The sequence below is a fragment of the Larimichthys crocea genome, chromosome XXIV (assembly GCF_000972845.2).
Source record: "Larimichthys crocea isolate SSNF chromosome XXIV, L_crocea_2.0, whole genome shotgun sequence".
Lineage (NCBI taxonomy): Eukaryota > Metazoa > Chordata > Actinopteri > Sciaenidae > Larimichthys > Larimichthys crocea.
Genome location: NC_040034.1, coordinates 13,899,001 through 13,916,764, shown reverse-complemented (window position 1 = coordinate 13,916,764; position 17,764 = coordinate 13,899,001). Strand labels below are relative to the sequence as shown.

General features: G+C 41.3%; 2 protein-coding genes across 3 annotated transcripts; both read left to right on the top strand.

Moving 5' to 3' along the window:
* On the top strand, positions 1–14,149 carry LOC104924644 (sodium-dependent lysophosphatidylcholine symporter 1-B). Of its 2 annotated transcripts, none has more exons than XM_027274550.1 (14): positions 1–19; positions 3,862–3,990; positions 4,554–4,678; positions 7,559–7,682; positions 7,775–7,853; positions 7,940–8,091; positions 8,181–8,271; positions 9,273–9,391; positions 9,522–9,605; positions 10,984–11,067; positions 11,168–11,280; positions 11,383–11,526; positions 11,791–11,967; positions 12,236–14,149. In XM_027274550.1, exons 2-14 carry the CDS (start codon positions 3,871–3,873, stop codon positions 12,288–12,290), a joined length of 1,467 nt encoding a protein of 488 aa, XP_027130351.1. In that variant the 5' UTR covers positions 1–19; positions 3,862–3,870; the 3' UTR covers positions 12,291–14,149. The 2 variants fall into 2 exon arrangements, with proteins under 2 accessions (XP_027130351.1, XP_010736359.1); XM_010738057.3 differs by lacking the exon at positions 1–19 and adding an exon at positions 2,044–2,361.
* Positions 14,150–15,007: 858 nt separating this feature from the next.
* Positions 15,008–17,535, top strand: si:ch211-67f13.7 (zona pellucida sperm-binding protein 3). The gene is made up of 8 exons (XM_010738074.3): positions 15,008–15,531; positions 15,611–15,723; positions 15,800–15,906; positions 15,996–16,170; positions 16,242–16,356; positions 16,433–16,512; positions 16,617–16,705; positions 16,867–17,535. Exons 1-8 carry the CDS (start codon positions 15,112–15,114, stop codon positions 17,478–17,480), a joined length of 1,713 nt encoding a protein of 570 aa, XP_010736376.3. The 5' UTR covers positions 15,008–15,111; the 3' UTR covers positions 17,481–17,535.
* Positions 17,536–17,764: the final 229 nt, after the last annotated feature.

Below are 17,764 nucleotides of genomic sequence, written 5' to 3'. Positions count from 1 at the left end.
ACATTTATCAGTTATCAAGGTAAGGCAAGGCAACAGTGTTTGCTTTTCACACATGTGAAAAAAATCCTTAATCCTTATAGCATGACTGTTTCAGAAACTGTACTTCTTTTCATGCACTGGAAAACAGCCTCTATTGGGCTAATAATGAAACCAGAGTTACTGTAATTTGTAGCTGGAGTTGACCATTTAAACTGGTCCATTTCCATCCTGTTTGACAAAAGTTATTCCCTCGGGTTATGCATAATGAATGATAATTAAATATTAAATGATTCTGCATTGTGATACAGTGTATGTACTGCCTGCAACCATTGACACCCATTTGACACTCTGAATAACATCAGCAGGGAGGGCAAAGAAAACAGTAACGTCCTCCACAGGTTAAAAGTTATATTGACGGTAAGTCATGTTTGTTGTGTAGTTGCAATAGGGAGCATATAATAAAAAGTCCTTAAAGTGAAAATGAAAGAGTGTAAAAAGTAGTCCTGTTTTTGCTCAGTGGTGGCCAACATCTTATAATATCACTGCAATAAAATCATTTAAGTGGAGCTGGAGCGGTGGTGCGTCATCTTTCACTGTGCTGTTTATAGATCGAGATTAGATACAGAAGTCATTTAGATGCTATTAATGCAAAGTGTGCACATGTTAAACTTCTAATTGTTTGCAGTGCATCATTTTTGCATTTGCACACTTAAGATCATATGTTTTTCTTCAGAAAGATACAAAAAAGAAAAAAAAAATATCACAGGCACAAACATAAGTATGTTTAAGGTCCAGTGTGTAGGATTTAGTGGTTCCAGATTGCAACCAACTGAATCACCCCTCTTGTATTCATCCACCTACCCAATCATGTAGGAGAAACTATGGTGGCTGAAAGGCCCTATCAAGAGCCAGTATTTAGCTTGTGGGGGTACTGTAGAAACATGGTGGTACAACCATCGTATAAATATGGACACCGTATCTGTGACATCACCCATATGTTCCTGAAGAGCCATTGTGAGGTGCAGAGTGTGATGGCTCTGGCTGCCACCATCTTTGTAGTCCTGCCTCAAAGCTAATCTAAAAGTGGGCAAAGACGTGGTTCATGGATGGAGCTGAGGTGGATTGAATGATGTCTGGGTGCTCAAACAAGCACCCACTTGTCAATCAAAGTGGCCATGCTGTTATTATGCATAATAAAAAGTCTTATTATAATTTGAAGTTTTAGATAAAATCACCCTCAGTACAGTTGTCATGAATGGGAAAATTAGCTATAGAGACTAAAGCAGTTTTTTGTACCAGGCTGTGAACATGTTTATTTATACTGTGAAGTTGGACATGGTTCATGGAGACTGACTCGTTCTGTAGCGTTTCGAGGCGTGTCCTCGTTTGAGGAAATACAGTTTTTAGTATTTACACATAGGCTTCACTTCGTAGCAAGTATTTGGTTTGTCTTTTTTGGGCTACTGTAGAAACATGGTGCTGCAAAATGGCATGTAAGAATACCCTTTCTGTAGATACCAAGTTTATTTTTATTATTTTTTTGTAAGGTAACAAAAACGCACTGATCATTATTTCCAGGTGATCATACACTAATGAAAACATACTTCTGAATATTACATTTCTACTAACAGCTAATCCTAAATGTTACACACTGGACCTTTAAGATATTATCAAAAAGGGAAAGGAAAGGTTTGACATGGGTTGTTGCGTTCAAAGGCTCACTGTTAGTGTACATCCACTACATTTTTATCAAATGAGCCCGGTAAAAAGGCAGACTGATGATGGAGGAAATGTATCAGGGGTGATGGGTGATGATTTATTTAAGAATAAACAGGGTGAATCAAGATAAAAATGTTATATATTGATTTTTATAATGTATTATACATGCGACAAAGTGAAAATTTGAAGTGAGAGTTTTTGGTTTTTGCGTTTTCTTATCGCTACTTGACACAGTCTCCACACCCTGGACATATTTCACCGCTTTTGTTGCTTTATTATAACGACCATGGGAGAGGGGGATTTTCCTGCAGTGCTTGAAGCGGCATCCTTGGAACACGCGATCCCTTACGTCTAATGACGTCAGCACACGTCGTAGTACTCCACGTCTGTCCGCGAGCGGAATGAATGAACCCGGAGCACGAGAGAGCCGGTTCAGACACAGCCACGACACCGACAGAGAAACACCATGATGCTGTGAAACCTTTCATTCTTCTCACACTGAAAAAGAAAATCGCCGTATCTTCAAAATAATAATAATAGTAATAATAATAATAATTACATCATCGTTTTGAAGTCACAATGGCACGAGGAGAGGGTGCTGAGCAGTACGCGGCGGGTTTACTATCAGTCAAACCCCTGAACACAGACATCAAGGCGGTGAAGGTAAGAGCAAGGGCGTTTATGTTTGATTTATTTGGCGTTTGTTGAATGGAAATTGATTTCTGTGCTGGTCCTGTTTAAAAAAAAAGGCGCCTAAAATTGAAAAAAAAATGTGGTTAACGTATTTCCTTTTTGCGTTTGAATTTCTCTGTCTGCCCTCAAGCTGCTGCTTGTAAAGCTGACGTACAGGGTTTTCCTCCTCCTCCTTTTTTTTTAAATTTAAAAACATGACATTTTAAAATATATATATTTTTAACTTTACAGTCAAATACAAGCTGCCTTTAGTGATGACAGATGCAGCTGCAGAGTACGTGGCGTGGCAACCCCCCCTCACAAGACTGTGTGTGATGAGTCATGTGTAAAAAAATCCTTCAACAAGGATGTGTGATGTTGAATGTTTAATTTAACCAATCTAAATGACTCATTGGTAAGTGGAAAGTGTAAAAAAAACAACTCTTTTTTTTTTTAAACAGTATCACATTTTTTATCTTTTACAAGAACCAGTCTGAGAGGGAGTGGATCAGGACATCTCTTAAATGCATCTCTAGAGTTACAGACAGAAATTGAATCTGAATATTCGTATTTCCCCTTGGGAAGTTTTGACAGATAATAATGAAGCTAGTTGTTAACAATACTCCTTGTTGAAACAGATACATGCTGTTTTTCTCCTTGAAATCCTTGGGTTGTTTCCACTGAGTCTGTCTACTTTTGTTTTATTCTTTACGGGATTTTCCTCACTCATCAAACCTCGCCCGCAGGCTGTGTTCTTTCATGTGGCTTATTTGGCTCTATTTTTAGTTTCGCTTTCTAAATATACTAGAGCGAACTTTGTGTGCTGAAGGAAATTTGTGGATCTTAGTCATTCACGGTGTGTGAGGTGCTGCTCTTGTGTCTGTGGCGAATCATTAGGTGCATTAGGTGTTTGAAAAACCCCTCGCTGACATCATGAGGACATCGCAGGTGATTGGCTGTGGGCAGCGTGACTTGATACAACTCTAGATTGCCTGCTGACTGTTGTCTACTCAGCATGAAATGTCACACTACCTACAACATCCTATTCCAAGAGCCAATGGCAGCGTTGCAGTCCTCATGATGTGTGTGTGTGTGTGTGAACTGTAGTAACCTCATAGTTTCAGACCATAGTTGTGTCCGGACTGCATTGCCACAAGGGATTTGTCTCTAATCTGACATTGTCAGCAGTGGCGTGAGGGAAGATAGCCAATCTCAGTCCCTCATGGTAACAGGTTGTTTCACACGGTATCATTTTTACCCTAAGGTTTTGAAAGAGGGATGGAGGAGGGTGGTTGAAGCAGAAAACTGGGATTGAATAAACTCTACAGAGTAGAGCTGTGGATAATGATCATGTAGTGCACCACTACTCACACCACTGTGCTTTTTTTAATTTATAGCTCCACCGGGAATATGAGCGTTTACAGTCAGATGCACAAACTTACTTACTGCATTTACATATCTCATCTGTCGTCCCCTCTGCTTTTCTTCCAGCCAAAGGACATGAGAAATCGTCTGTCTCTGTGGAGCAAACTGTGCTTCGCCATCGGTGGGGCTCCGTACCAGATCACTGGCAGCGCCCTGGGCTTCTTCCTCCAGATCTACCTGCTAGATGTGGCTCAGGTGATTGACGGGGGACGGGATGATACAAGAGAGACATCTCGTATAACTGGAGTGATAAATTAAATGTCCTTGTCCTGTTTGTCATCCGTTCGTTTATTCTGCAGAATACAGTTAAAGACTTTTCTCCTGTTTACATTTGTCCTTGTAGTTACACGTAAGTAATTAGCTTGGAAGCCAAAGCTTGTGTTCACATTTCTCAGCCTCAGATCAGTTTAACAGTCTCCCGCAGTAGTCGGTCAAGCGCATTAAACTGACCTCCTGCTGCTTTGTTTTGTTACTCAATTAGCAAGTTAGACTTTTCCACTGTACACAGTACAGGACACTAAATAAAGACCATTCAGCTCGAGAGATGAGCTCATTAGAGTGGCTTTGAATGCCAATTTGTCATCAATAAACGGCACATTTGTGTATTTCACTGCTGTTGTACTGTCTCCATAACCTCACTGGTGTCATGGATCCTTTGAGTCATTATCTAACAGCGACACATGAGGTAATATTTGGCATCCTCTGTGTTTTGGCTTCATGTCTCACTCTTTTTTTCCCCGCTTTCTCCCTTTTTTTAGCTGGATCCATCCCATGCCTCCATTATTCTGTTTGTGGGCCGGGCCTGGGATGCCATCACTGATCCAACAGTCGGTTTCCTGGTGAGCCGGAGTCGATGGACCGGCATGGGACGCATGATGCCCTGGTAGGTGACTGAATCTCCACAGCAGCTGATGAGTGATTAAGCGATATTAAGGAAATACAGACAGGTTATTGAGGGTGGGTTGGAAATGTGAGGCAAGCGTACGGAGAAAAAGTCATTGGCAGTAACCATGGCAACAGAGTTGCAGTGGATGCTGAGGAAGAATCTGGCAAAGGCTGTATGAAACACAGATTACATGCACTGACACATACTAAACCTTTCTAATGTACAAACAGCAGCTGAAGCATCAGTATTTGTTTGAGTTTGACTTCGGTGACGTCTTTATTCTCCTTCCTCACCTTTGTTGCTGTATTACATCCACGGTAAATTAGTATCCACTGTCGAAAAGTTGCGTATTCAAGACTCTATAATTCCTCGAGTGGCCACTTGAGGCTGGCCCCAGAAATTAGTCAATCTCCATAAATCAATCCATCCATTGGATTGACAGTAGGTGTTGTTACAAATAGCTTGTTTGAGCACCAAGGCGTCATTCAGCCCGGCTCAGGTCCGCCAATGATCCACATCTCTTTTGATATTTAGTTTAGCCAGGAGGCGGAAGAAGCAGTTTAGCCAATATGGAGGCGGCCAGCACTGCATATTTTTTGGCTTTGAAAACGGTGCTTCGGAAATCTATGCGTGACATCATTCATAGGTTTCTGTCACTGGATTGGCAATATGGATACAATCTACAATTATAATAATTAACATATACCACGAAATAGTAAAATGGTACCCTTAGTAAAATGTTTTAATTTTTTTAAAATATAATTTATTCACATTAAGACTAATATTTCCATGTCATGAAGCATTTCTTTGATTTGATTTGTCTCCAAAGACCTAAAATAATAATATATTTAATATATATACTTTTATTCACAGTATATTGTCAGTCCTATGTATGTGTCTGACAACATATTAGCCTTGTAATACGCTGGCCGGCTGGCAAACACTCAAGGGCTCTTGCCAGAAGCACGCTGGGATTTGATTCCCTGCTCTCTGCAACCCTGAACAGATGAGATTTGTGCTTTAATATATTAATGAAAGGCAAAGCACAAGAAATTCAAATGCTCCTTGCATGCACGTGAGATGCTGACATTTCATGAAGGAAGTAATTTTGTACCGAATGATGACCTTGACTTGGTGTAGCTTCTTTTTAAACGTGTGTGTGTGAGAAAGAGAAAGGACAGGAGAGTGTGAAATGTCGCTGCTGGATGTGGATGTGGACACCTTGTTCAGAAACCACCGCTCGTACTGTAACTTAATATTTACTGGCATTTTCGTCACAAGATATCTTGAGCAGCGTGGGTATTTGAGTCAGAAATGCCAGCTGTGCACTTGCAGCACGAGTGATGGGAGGAGGGGGATTCACCGGCTTCAGCTTACGATTGGTCCAACCCACAACACACCATCAGATTCAAACCAATAGGGGTGTGTCCTCCATCCTGTGTGTGTGTGTGTGTGTGTGTGTGTGTGTGTGTGTGTTTCGTCAACTGTTTTGGAGGGGGGTTTGGCGGAAGCACAGAGAGGTTACTCTGGGTCAAGAGCTTGCTTGAAATAATAGAGGTCATTGTTTGGAAAGGCAACATGTACATGATCCTCTGTGGCTTGTGTAGCTTGTCGAATTGGATTGAAACAACCAGCTGTTAGATCCCACAGAAGTCTTTTTGTCTCCACTTGTCCTTCCTATTCCTGCTGAAAATGTTTTACATGCAGATACCGGGACAACAAAGGGGTGCTTTGCCTTATCGGCGTATGAAATATGGTTTTATTTTAAATGGTTTTTTGTGTGTGCGTGCTCTAAATGGCTGTCGTGTGCCTTACACGACATAAAGAAACTGTGGCTCGTGTTCAATCACAACCTGGCCTCTATTTCCAGAGAAATTAGCTGTCATTAACCTAATTAACGCAGACATTAGAGGGAATCAGGGAGGTGCTTTCTTCTCTCGCGTGTGTCGCACAAGGACGGGGATGGGAGGCGTGTGTTTCATATGACCATGTGCGAGTGCAGAAGTGCCACGTTCAATAAAGAAACATCTGTGCTCAGTGATAAGGTCCTCAGGGAGTGTCAGCACTTCTCTCTCTGACGGTTAAAAAGAATTGAGGGACGAATTGACTTGAGCAGAGCTCTTAACTTTATAGCTGCAACCAATAGTTTTTTTTTTATTATTAATCTTCCAGCTGTTATTTCAGTTAATTGTTTAGTTTATAAAATGTATGTATGTATAAAAACCAAAGGTATCCAGTTTAGCAGCAAAACAACACAGTCAGACAATATTTGCTTGAAAAATAGTTTAAATAGTTTAAATTATTTTCTGTTAATCAACTATTGGACACAATATTTCTCTTCACTGCCCCGGCTGTAATGCCCGAGGTCCAACTATAAAGAGCTTTAGCCGGACTGTTTGTTTTAAACACAACTTTTCAAGTGGCACCAGCCTCTCTGACTGAGTTCAGCTGTAGGGCATAACAAAGCTGAAGGTTAAGGCTGAGTGGGGGTGAGAGCGAGGTGGGCCAGAGTGGCCTCACCATTTGGGCCGGCCCACCCTTCATCTCTGCTGTGCAGCACAGACTGAGCCCTTTCTCCACACACGAGCTCTAACAAGGCAGGATTAGGGGGGATTATTCACAAAGCAGCATGAGAATAGAAAAGACTGCAAGGAAGGAAAAATGAAAAGGAGAGTAAAGCTACAGTAACAGTTGGCAGAATTCACTAAACACACTCTTTAGCTGTGGGGAAACAGCGAGCTGGGCACACTTCACTCCACCATAGTGACTCAAATTAGAAAAAAAAAGTCATTTGCATAGAGAACACACTGCAAAATCTCTTTTAAATTTGCCTTCACCCTACTGCCTCCTAACAATCCTCCACCCATTTCTACCCAGGATCCTTTTCTCTACTCCGTTTGCGGTGCTGACTTATTTCCTCATCTGGTACGTGCCTCCTTTCGAGCAAGGGAAGGTCATCTGGTACTTGATCTTTTACTGCCTCTTCCAGTCAATGCAAACGGTTAGTATGTCACAACGCTCCCGGCTACTTTGTTCCTCTTCGTCGCAATGTGTGTACACCGGCCTAACCTTTGTGTTTGCGTGTGTTTGCAGTGCTTCCACGTGCCATATTCAGCCCTCACCATGTTCATCAGCAACGACCAGAAAGAGAGGGACTCTGCCACTGCTTATCGTATGTCAGCACTCTGGTGTGATCAAATGTTTCTACATGCGTGTTGTCGTCCGTGCGCTGACGCTCCATTTGTGTGTCTCTCTCAGGTATGATGGTGGAGGTGCTGGGCACAGTTCTGGGCACTGCAATCCAGGGACAGATAGTAGGCGGCTCCTCAGGATGTCCCACTGAGTCTGATGTGATCAACATAAACTCAACCAGCATCAACAACATGTCTGTAGTTACACTAGATGAGACGGTGAGTCAAAAAAAAGATTGTTAGAACTGTTTGACGCAGCATTTAAATGAATGTTCGTCCAAGCTAATGCTTTCTTTTCTGTCCTCCAGAAACAAGCTTACATGATTGCTTCAGGGGTCATCTGCATCATCTACGTCGTCTGTGCTGCCGTCTTGTTTGTCGGCGTGAAAGAGAAAAAAGGTATGAATCCATGAAACAACAAAAAGTTCTCATCTGTCCAATGCCAAGGTGGAATATTTATGTTTAGAGCAGAGCTGTGGACTCAAGACACGCAACTCAACTTGACAAAATCAAAAAAGACTTCTAGACTAAGATCCTATCGAGTCTTACATGCAGTAGCCAATCACAATCTGCAAGCAGATGATACCTCAGATCATCATACTTGTTGAATAAAGTCTTGTCTGCAACATGCAGAACCTAAAAATAATAAATAATTGGAATTTTGTCATAAGAATAACTCCAGTGGCCACTATCCATTTAAAGGCTGCTAAGAGGCTAAGTAGGCTCGTATTGTGACGCGCTCGAATAGAGAGTAACAACCAACTTAACTAGGCATAATGTGACAAACTGAACTAGACGAAACTATACGATGCAATATAATATGAAACAAGACATAATGAGACGGTGAACAGATATACTGGATGTTGGATATGGATCATATTGAAGCCTACGTCGCTCTCTTTGTCAGGCCCCAGCCGCCAAGTGCACAGGTACAAATAAGGTGAAACCACAACCACACACCCACTGTGCCAGTTACTGGAAGTTAAGGTGACCCAGAAAATGTGTGTGATCTAACGAGTAAACAACTCAAACTATATACACACACGTTGCTTTTGCTTTTAACTGTTATAAAGTTTATTCTAAATTAATGAATACAAAGTTTAAAAAGCCTGAAATTGAGCCCATGTTCATCCTTTTAAAAATTCAAAATGGCATATGTACTGACGGCTGAAGTTTAGGATTTGGACTTGATTCAGGAGGACAGGAGCTCAAAACTTTGTCCCACTTCTGCTTTAAAGTTTGTATCAGTTTGTCCTCCTCTGCCTGGCAGACGCTAAATGCCTTTCGAAATGATACAAGAACATAGTTTCTCATCATACTAGCTTTGTGTTGCGATTCCTTACAATGAAGGTGTTCATCTGTCTTGTCTTTGTTCTCTTCTCCAACCTGTTTGATTATAGAGAGCATGAGAAAAAGATCCCAGCTCCTCACCTTCCGTCAGGGCCTGTGGCTGGTCATGAGCCACGGACCGTACATCAAACTGGTCATCGGCTTCCTCTTCACCTCTCTGGCCTTCATGGTAATACTGAGTTTTTATTATCTGTCTCATGTTGAAAACAGAAGTTATGTTGAATTTATTAGAGGAAGTCCTAGTTCCTTTATCTGTAGCTGTCGTTTGCACAAAATGACCTTTTATTTGTCGTTCACAGCTACTTGAGGGAAACTTTGCCCTTTTCATCAACTACGCTCTTGGCCATAGGAGCCACTTCCAGAATATTCTCCTGGTCATCATGGTGAGTGTTTCTAATTTCCACAACGGTCATAGAGCAAGGTCCCAGTGTTTGTGGGGGTTTTCAGCCAGTTCTCTGAGACCTTTCCTCACACGAGGAGATGCTTGTTACCGAGGGCTGAAAGGGCACATTTTCAGGGTGAGAGGAGGTGTTGTTTGTGCTCTTGGGAACCTGTCTCACAGTCGCACACTCACATGGCGTTAGCAGGAGATCGAGGGGAGAGACAGGCACACAGTGGAGCTTTTGTTGCCCTGGTGATTCTCCATGGGAACTGCTACCATTGGTTGCTTTCCATCTTCCTCTCACTGCCTTCTCCGCTGGTGCTTTCCCCTCTGATTAGGAGTGGCAACACTATTCTGGGGATGTATCATAATTGGAGAGGTGGAAGTTGAAGTTTTTCTTCTGTGTTATTTCTCAGGCTGCTTAGTCAGCAGGCCTGTGTGGTCATTTAACACTGGTTGACTAAGTTTGGCTCTGAGGTCAAAGGTCATCTGCCCCCTGCAGGGTTAAGTCCAGACCACACAAAGCATATTGTGGCCTTGTCCTTTGACCTCCTCCTGCAGTGATCGCTTTACACTTTTCCAGTTCCCACATTTTGTCCAGCCCAGTTAGGTTTCTGACTGAACAGGCTTCTTTTAGAAACTCATGCAGATCCCTTGATTAATATTAATTATGACAAATGATTATTCGGTTGTGCTGCAGGCAGTGTTTTAGATATATTAAAGTCTTGTAGTGCTACATTTTTGCCTGATTTGATCAGGGAAATGACAGCATATATACCGGTACTATTTTATTATTTACTGACATATTTCTTGTGAAGCAAAGATAGGTCTTATATTTTTGTTCAAATGTGGCGTCTATAACAATTTTCTTTCAACTTCAGAAAAATGATTATATAGGCAAAAACAGGATCATATAACATCATACACAGCACAGGATATGACATACGTCTTCCTTCCTGATCATTATCTGAACAGATTTTTTCCCCACACTTGATTTTCACCAGAAGTTACACGTCACAACAGGTCGGAAAAAAACTCAACATCCTCTCAGTATTCTCAGTGGCAATTACGGCTCTGATCACGCCTGAGTTAAAACAGCTGGCAGTCCTTTCTTAGACTCGTCGTCAGTTGGATGTTAAATTATCTGCAATAGTTTGAGAGTGCAGATACATCTTTGTTTGTTTTAGATCTAAATCACAAAACAAGACAATCCTCAGAATTTAATATTTCTTTTTATTTTGTTGCTAATCTGGCCAAGCTGAACAGCTTCATCTGAACGATTCCAGATACATCAGATGCTTTTACTGTTAACCTTGGTTGACGTAACGTAATTTACTGAAACTACAGTACTGATAATTCTGCGTCACATTTTTTTCCAGCTATCTGGCGCTCTATCCATCCCACTGTGGCAGTGCTTTCTCACTAAGTTTGGGAAGAAGACAGCTGTTTACGTTGGCATGACTGTAAGTTGGAGAAAGAAAAAGGAAAAAGTTCATGACAATAAATCAAAGAGTACCTGTATGTGTTGTGCAATTGCTCACATCTGTCTGTCTCTTTCTATAGTGGGCGATTCCCTTCATGATCCTAATCATCAGCATCAAGAGCAACCTCATAATTTCTTACCTGATCTCAGTGGCGGCAGGTGTGAGCGTGGCGGCGGCTTTCCTCCTGCCTTGGTGAGCATGAGTTCAGAAATCATCCCGGGGTCCATACACACATGTGGATTTTGTTGACTTCATCTCGGGTTTGCTTTTTAAATGTTGTATTTTTGCTTTCAGGTCAATGCTTCCTGATGTAGTGGATGATTTCAAGGTTAGAAACCCAGACGTCCACGGGCATGAAGCCCTCTTCTACTCCTTCTATGTGTTCTTCATCAAGTTTGCATCTGGCGTATCCCTCGGCGTGTCTACACTCAGTATGAAGTAAGTTAACTAATTAATTTTTTTTATTATCATGTCTGTTGCCAGGTCATGAATTATTCTCATGTACATTTGCGTTTTTGTCCTCACTCATCCCTAAAATTTGTCTGCATGGCCTTGATCCCTAACACTACACATGAGATTAGCTCCTTGTTACAGCACATCAGTCCAGTCGTCATGTGGCCACATAATCCTTCGCCTAACAGTCTTGCCAAACTGTACTCACATCAGCTCAACTTTTCTCCCCTCATCTGCATTTTTCCGCAGATTTGCCGGCTATGTGACCGGAGCCTGCTCACAACCCGAGGCGGTCGCTTTAACCCTGAAGGTTCTGGTCTCTCCTGTGCCTGTGTGTCTTATTGTTGTGGGACTGTTGATACTGAGAACCTACCCAATTGACGAGGAGAGGAGGCAGGGCAACCGAAAACTACTGCAGGAAATGCTGTAAGTGGGGAAATTGAAATGCGCAAGCACTGAACACACAACAACACAGACGTTTAGACTTGTTTAGGGGTAACCAAACAAGCCTAGACACCTTATTGTTGCGCAGCAGGACTCTGCTAAACTGAGTTCCTCTCTATATACCTGAGCTAAATTCAAATGAAAACCTTTACAAAAAAACTGCTCTGGTGTTGGCATTCATTATTCATCCTGCCTGGACAAGCCAAGTTCTTTGTGTTTGACTCCTGGCTGTTCTCTCGTCCTTTCACAGGGACTCTGAAGCAGATTCAGAGTCTGAAACTTCAGCGCTGGGCAGCAACGTGTAAAAAAAAAAAAACTAACTAAACAACCGCCACCGCTGCTTTACATGTTTGCACAAGCTGCTGAGGGACCTGACCAACATCTATCTGAACCAACAGAAGAGGGACCACAGACCACTACTGCCGCCTGAACATCATCAGCGTTAACCGGCTCCCTCCAGTGGATCACACAGGTTTACGTCTCCCTCTTGTGGCCGGACAGTGTCACCTTGCGTGTGATTCAAGTATTTCCTGTTGTCCTTTTATCTCCAGCTGTGTCCCAGTTAAAATACCATCTGCAAAAAAAACACTCCGCAGTTTATCAGCTTGTAGTTCAGCCTTAATGTCTGTTCATGCGTTCATTGTTTAAGTGAAACACAGCACTGGGATCTGTCCATACTTTAACCTGAGTGGTTATCTACTACTGAAGTGGACAGTTGATTCTGATCAACAAATTTTTGTCAACAACAAGTTTTATTTAACAAAGAGTTTTTCTCCAAAGATATATTACTTTATGGTTTACTGAGATGTTCCTGTAGCTCTCTGCTCACTCATTTAACTTGACGAGTTGTTTGTAGCTCCTACATTTATTTTGTGCATTGCAGTGTGGAACACAAGTATTCATCAGCTCCTCCAACGTGGACGCACTACATACTGAAAAGCTGGTTGGAATTGGGACACAGCTCGCGATCTGCGGTGTCATTAAATGAAGTGTTCATTCACTAGTTTACAAGGACAGAACTTCACCCGTGCCGCCTGGAGCGTGTTACCTTTGATGTTTACCATGTCTTAGGTCAGTGTGAGTTTCCATTCAGACGATTCTCTGAAGGAAACATACAGTATCAGCCCTTATTTATGAAGGGCGTACCAGCACAACTCCCACTAACTGGAATTGTGTGAAGCTGTGCTACAATTTCTACTTCTCGTGGTGTTGATGTTTCCTATAGATCGTTTTATAAAGGCAACTTTTAAGTGTACTTGAAACTTGTGAAGCGGAAGAGGCACCTCTTTGTATGATGTGCTACACGTAGGCTGAATCTCTGCCTTATGCACACACACACTCACATCATCATCATCTTGTAAAATTAGTTGCGCTGAGATTTTCTGTTTGAACCCATTACTCAGATTATTCGGTTTGTTTACTTTTTGTCACCAAGAAGAGTTTCCCATCATACCTTTTTTTTGTGTGCTTTAACAGTTCATCCAATCTCTGTGAGGTTAGATAAACATTTCTAAATGTGCTTTTTACAGCAACTTCTGTGTCAAGTCATTTCATCTAGCATGTTCTCACTTCCCAATGGAAGAAAGAAGCTTTATTTAATTATTTATTTAAATAAACTGTCTAAGGGATTCCACATTTTCTTATGAAAGCACATGTTATAATTTATTAACAGTAAATGGTTGATGAAATTGTTGATGGTTATGTGACACGTGATTCTTCAAGTCCTGTTAAAAAAAAAAAAACGAGCTGCTGTAATAAACAAGCTTTTTTTTTTTACAGTATTGTGACTCAGCAGCAAAAACCTAGTTTTTCTATAAGAAGACATGCAGGAGACATTCATCCTCGCTAGATGCCTCGATTTAACCCTCAAATTATCTTATTGGTTAAATTATTAAGATTTCAACAACGACAAAAAAGATCTTTAAAACTTAATATATTCCTGTATAGTTTTTTTTTCTTTTTAGGTTATTTTGAAATTGCACTGAATGAACTTAATGAAGCACATGACATCTTTCCTTGGTGTTTAAATGCTGCTGTCTGTATTATATGTAAATATTTTTTTTCTAAGTTGGACTTTGATGAGCAATCTATGATTCAGCGAAAAGACGAATTTGTCATGTAAATTTGTAATTTTAAGTCTGTGAATAAAGTTTGTTGCAACAGAGAAAACCCTGTGATTGGATTGTAAAACCTTCCTCCACCTGTTAGGTGGTGTGGAATATTTAACCACTTGTTTCAGCAGATACTATGATGTATTTAGTATAATTAAATTCATGTAACTCAGTATGTGACGGGTAAATCTGTCCCTACAGCTAGAATATTTGGCCCCTTGATGAAAGCTGAAGTAATTAAAACATTGATATTTTTCATAAATCTACAGTAGATAATGATACAAGGCTCATGTAAATCCCAGTAGATAGCAAGTCACAATTCAACACTAACATAAGCTGCTCAGTAACAGGAAAAAAAAAAATATATATCCTCAGTTACAATCCTAAAAGGTTTTCATCATATAAATATTGATATTCAGCTTTTGGATGAAATTGCACCTAAAATACACTATACCCTTTATAGGTAGAGTTAATTTGACGTTCTCTAAACTTTTGAATGCACCTGTCCAACTGTTCAATGTTTCACTACTTATTGCATAACATGCTGTTCTCTGACAAGGTGATTAACCACAAAAATCACAACAGTTGTCTGCTCCATGAGTTGACCACTAAATGTTCTGGTTCATTGGCAATTGGTATTTAAACTCTTTATCATGCTGTTCACATTTTGACATCATAAGACCAAAACAACATCTAACAATCGATCAACAGTACCTGGTGAGTAATGCATCATTTGAAATCTGTTTACACGTTTTGAGCAACTATTTTCCAACATATTTCATGTGTTTTGTAAGAAATCTCAGAAGCGCCTTTACACGGACTTTAATGTGAACCTTTACACATTAAATGGCAGATATCTTGCACATTCCTGCACTAAAAAAACAAGCTGAACTTGACCTGTCTGACTTCAGGCTGCCAATCTATCCTCGACACTAATTGCCTCCAGCCGTGTCTGAGAGCTGGTTTTACGCGCAGATTAAAAAAGGGAAAGGAAGAAGGACAGCAGTCTGCTGCGATGAAAACAAAGTGGCATCTCTATATTTTGTGGAGTGTTTTATCACTTGGCCTCCTCCCCTGTGCAGTGGACACTTATGAATCTCGATTTACGAGAAGGAAACAGGTTTTCAAACTAGTTAAGCCACAATCCACACCGATCAGCGACAGAAAATCCACCCAGAGGTTATTTCCTGCACCTGTGACACCTCGATCCATGCGTCCAGGGGAGATCCAGTCGGACTTTGCTTACCTCCCAGACGTTTCTGTCACCTGCTCCACGTCTGACTTCGTCGTGCGGGTCAAACCAGCTTTCTACGGTTTAGGCGCAGATGCTGATGAGCTGAAATTAGGCAACACTTGCAAAATCACCGGAGTCCTCAGACCGTATGGCGACCTGCTGTTCACGTATCCCCTTACAGCGTGTGATGCCGTGCGTCAGGTAAGATTTCCACCAGTGTGATCTGTTTCCAGATTGCATGAACTTGAAAGTTTTGACAGTTTTGGATCCCTCTTCACAGTCGCCCCGCGGTTATCTGGTTTACAAATTCGTGCTGCATTATGAGCCTTCGCCAAAGCGTTTCCCAAGCAGAGCGCAGCCCATCGATGTCCACATTGAATGTCGTTATCCAAGGTTAGAACTGTCTCTTAGATATTTTTAATATTTTGAGTTAAAGTCAGCTATTTACAACTTCCAACCCCCTGTCCAGGAACCATCACGTGTACCAGCTGACAGTGAAGCCCACCTGGCAAACTGTTGTTATGCGTAAAGGGCTGAAAGGACGTCCAAATGACTTCCAGATCGAGCTGATGGACGGTACGTTTAAAGAACTATTGGATTGTAGTGATTTAAGAGCTGCAAACATGTTTTGTATGTTCATCAAGTCTGTTTTAATGGACACTCAGATTCATGGAGTAAACCAGCCGAGCCCCAAGTGTACCAGCTCGGAAAGACTGTTAATTTCCAGGTCTCTGCTCCTCATCTCCCAACTAACAGAAAACTGTACATCAATAGCTGCTATGCTACACCAGCCAGTGGCTCTAAACCATCCCTCAAATATATCATTATTGACAATTTTGGGTGAGTATTGTAGACTGTTAATCTTTGGTGTCCTGATTTGACATTTAATGTCCGATTGTTGTCATCCATAGCTGTATGCTGGACAGCAAGAGAGACCCAGGGGCCTCTCAGTTCATCTCTCGGACTGACAAGGTGCTGAGATTCTCCCTAAAGGCTTTCCAGTTTACCTCTGACCCTGACACTGAGGTGAGCGCAGAGTATAATTCTCTGGATTTATACAGTTTGTTTTGAAATCAAAGTTTGACCCTGTTTCCATGTTTAGGTCAGGATTTACTGCAACCTCTCTGTCACATCTGAGGACCCGAGTCCTGCACACAAATCATGCACCTACAGAGGGAACAGGTGAGCCTTGGTACACAAAATAAATGAATTCCCATTTTAGGAGTAGTGGTGACTTTTTTTCTTTGTGCTGTTTCCAAGCGGATTGAGTGTATTTGTGCACTTAGGTGGAAGGCGCTTACTGGTGATGACTCCATATGTGAATGCTGTGATTCTCAATGTGTGACCTCTAAACCTCGGAGGACCATGATGGAAGGTACCTGGCTGTTTCAAGGAAATATTTATGCACTCATTCCTACTCAGATTGATTCGATATGTGAATATATAGTGTCTGACCATTCTTTAACAAAAAAACATGGTACTGTAATACACTTTCTTATGATCACTAAAAATGGCTATAACTCTACTTTTCTTAAGGTCATGCCAGCAGTGGGTTATTGCTGGTCTCCGATCAGCCATACGCAGCAGAAGATGGCTTTCTACCGATCAGTCCTCATTCATCAATCAGCATGAGCAGAGAAGGCGAGACCACAATCAGTCATTACACTGATGATCTGCACAGTCATGAGAACCATTGGGGAAATCCACATATAGTCATGTATGATGATGATGATGATGAGGAGGAGGAAGTCTACACTGATGATGAAGAAGAGGAACAGCCTGATGAAGAAGAAAGTGGAGTTAGAGAGGAGCTAGGTTTCAGAGAGAGGGTGTGGGAGTTAAATCAGTTCGAAGAGGATGGCTCAGGGTACATAGTGCAAGAAGATTATTCAGAGAGTGAGGAGGAGGAGGAGGAATTAGAAGAAGGAAAAGATGAGATCTCTGATTTACAGCAGGGCAATCAGAAGCAAGGTGAGGTGTTGGAGCAAATGTTACCATCAGATGTCAGCTTACAGAGAGAGTTGGTCTCTGAAGAAGAGGAAGAAAACAGGAAGCATACAGTGAGAGGTGAAGAGGATGATAGATCGATAGCTTCTGAGGAAAAGTGGAAGAATGATAAGGAGATGACCTGGTATTTCACATGGAGGTAGTATTAGCTAAATCAATTAGATATTCTGACTCATTTCAATAAAAACATCAAAAAGCAGCTCTTGCATTCTTTTGTCATCAGACTAAGACACTATTTCTTTTCTAAATGTTTAATTGTGACTAGATTTGAATAATTTTATTGACCTTTAACATTATGAATCCTAATACGAGCTGGCATACAGTCTAAAACTTGTGTTTGTATCATACTGAGTCATACTGATTTGAGGTTTAAGAGGAGAAGTCTGAAGTAAGAGGATTGCATGCAAATGTGAGAGGACAGTGCAGC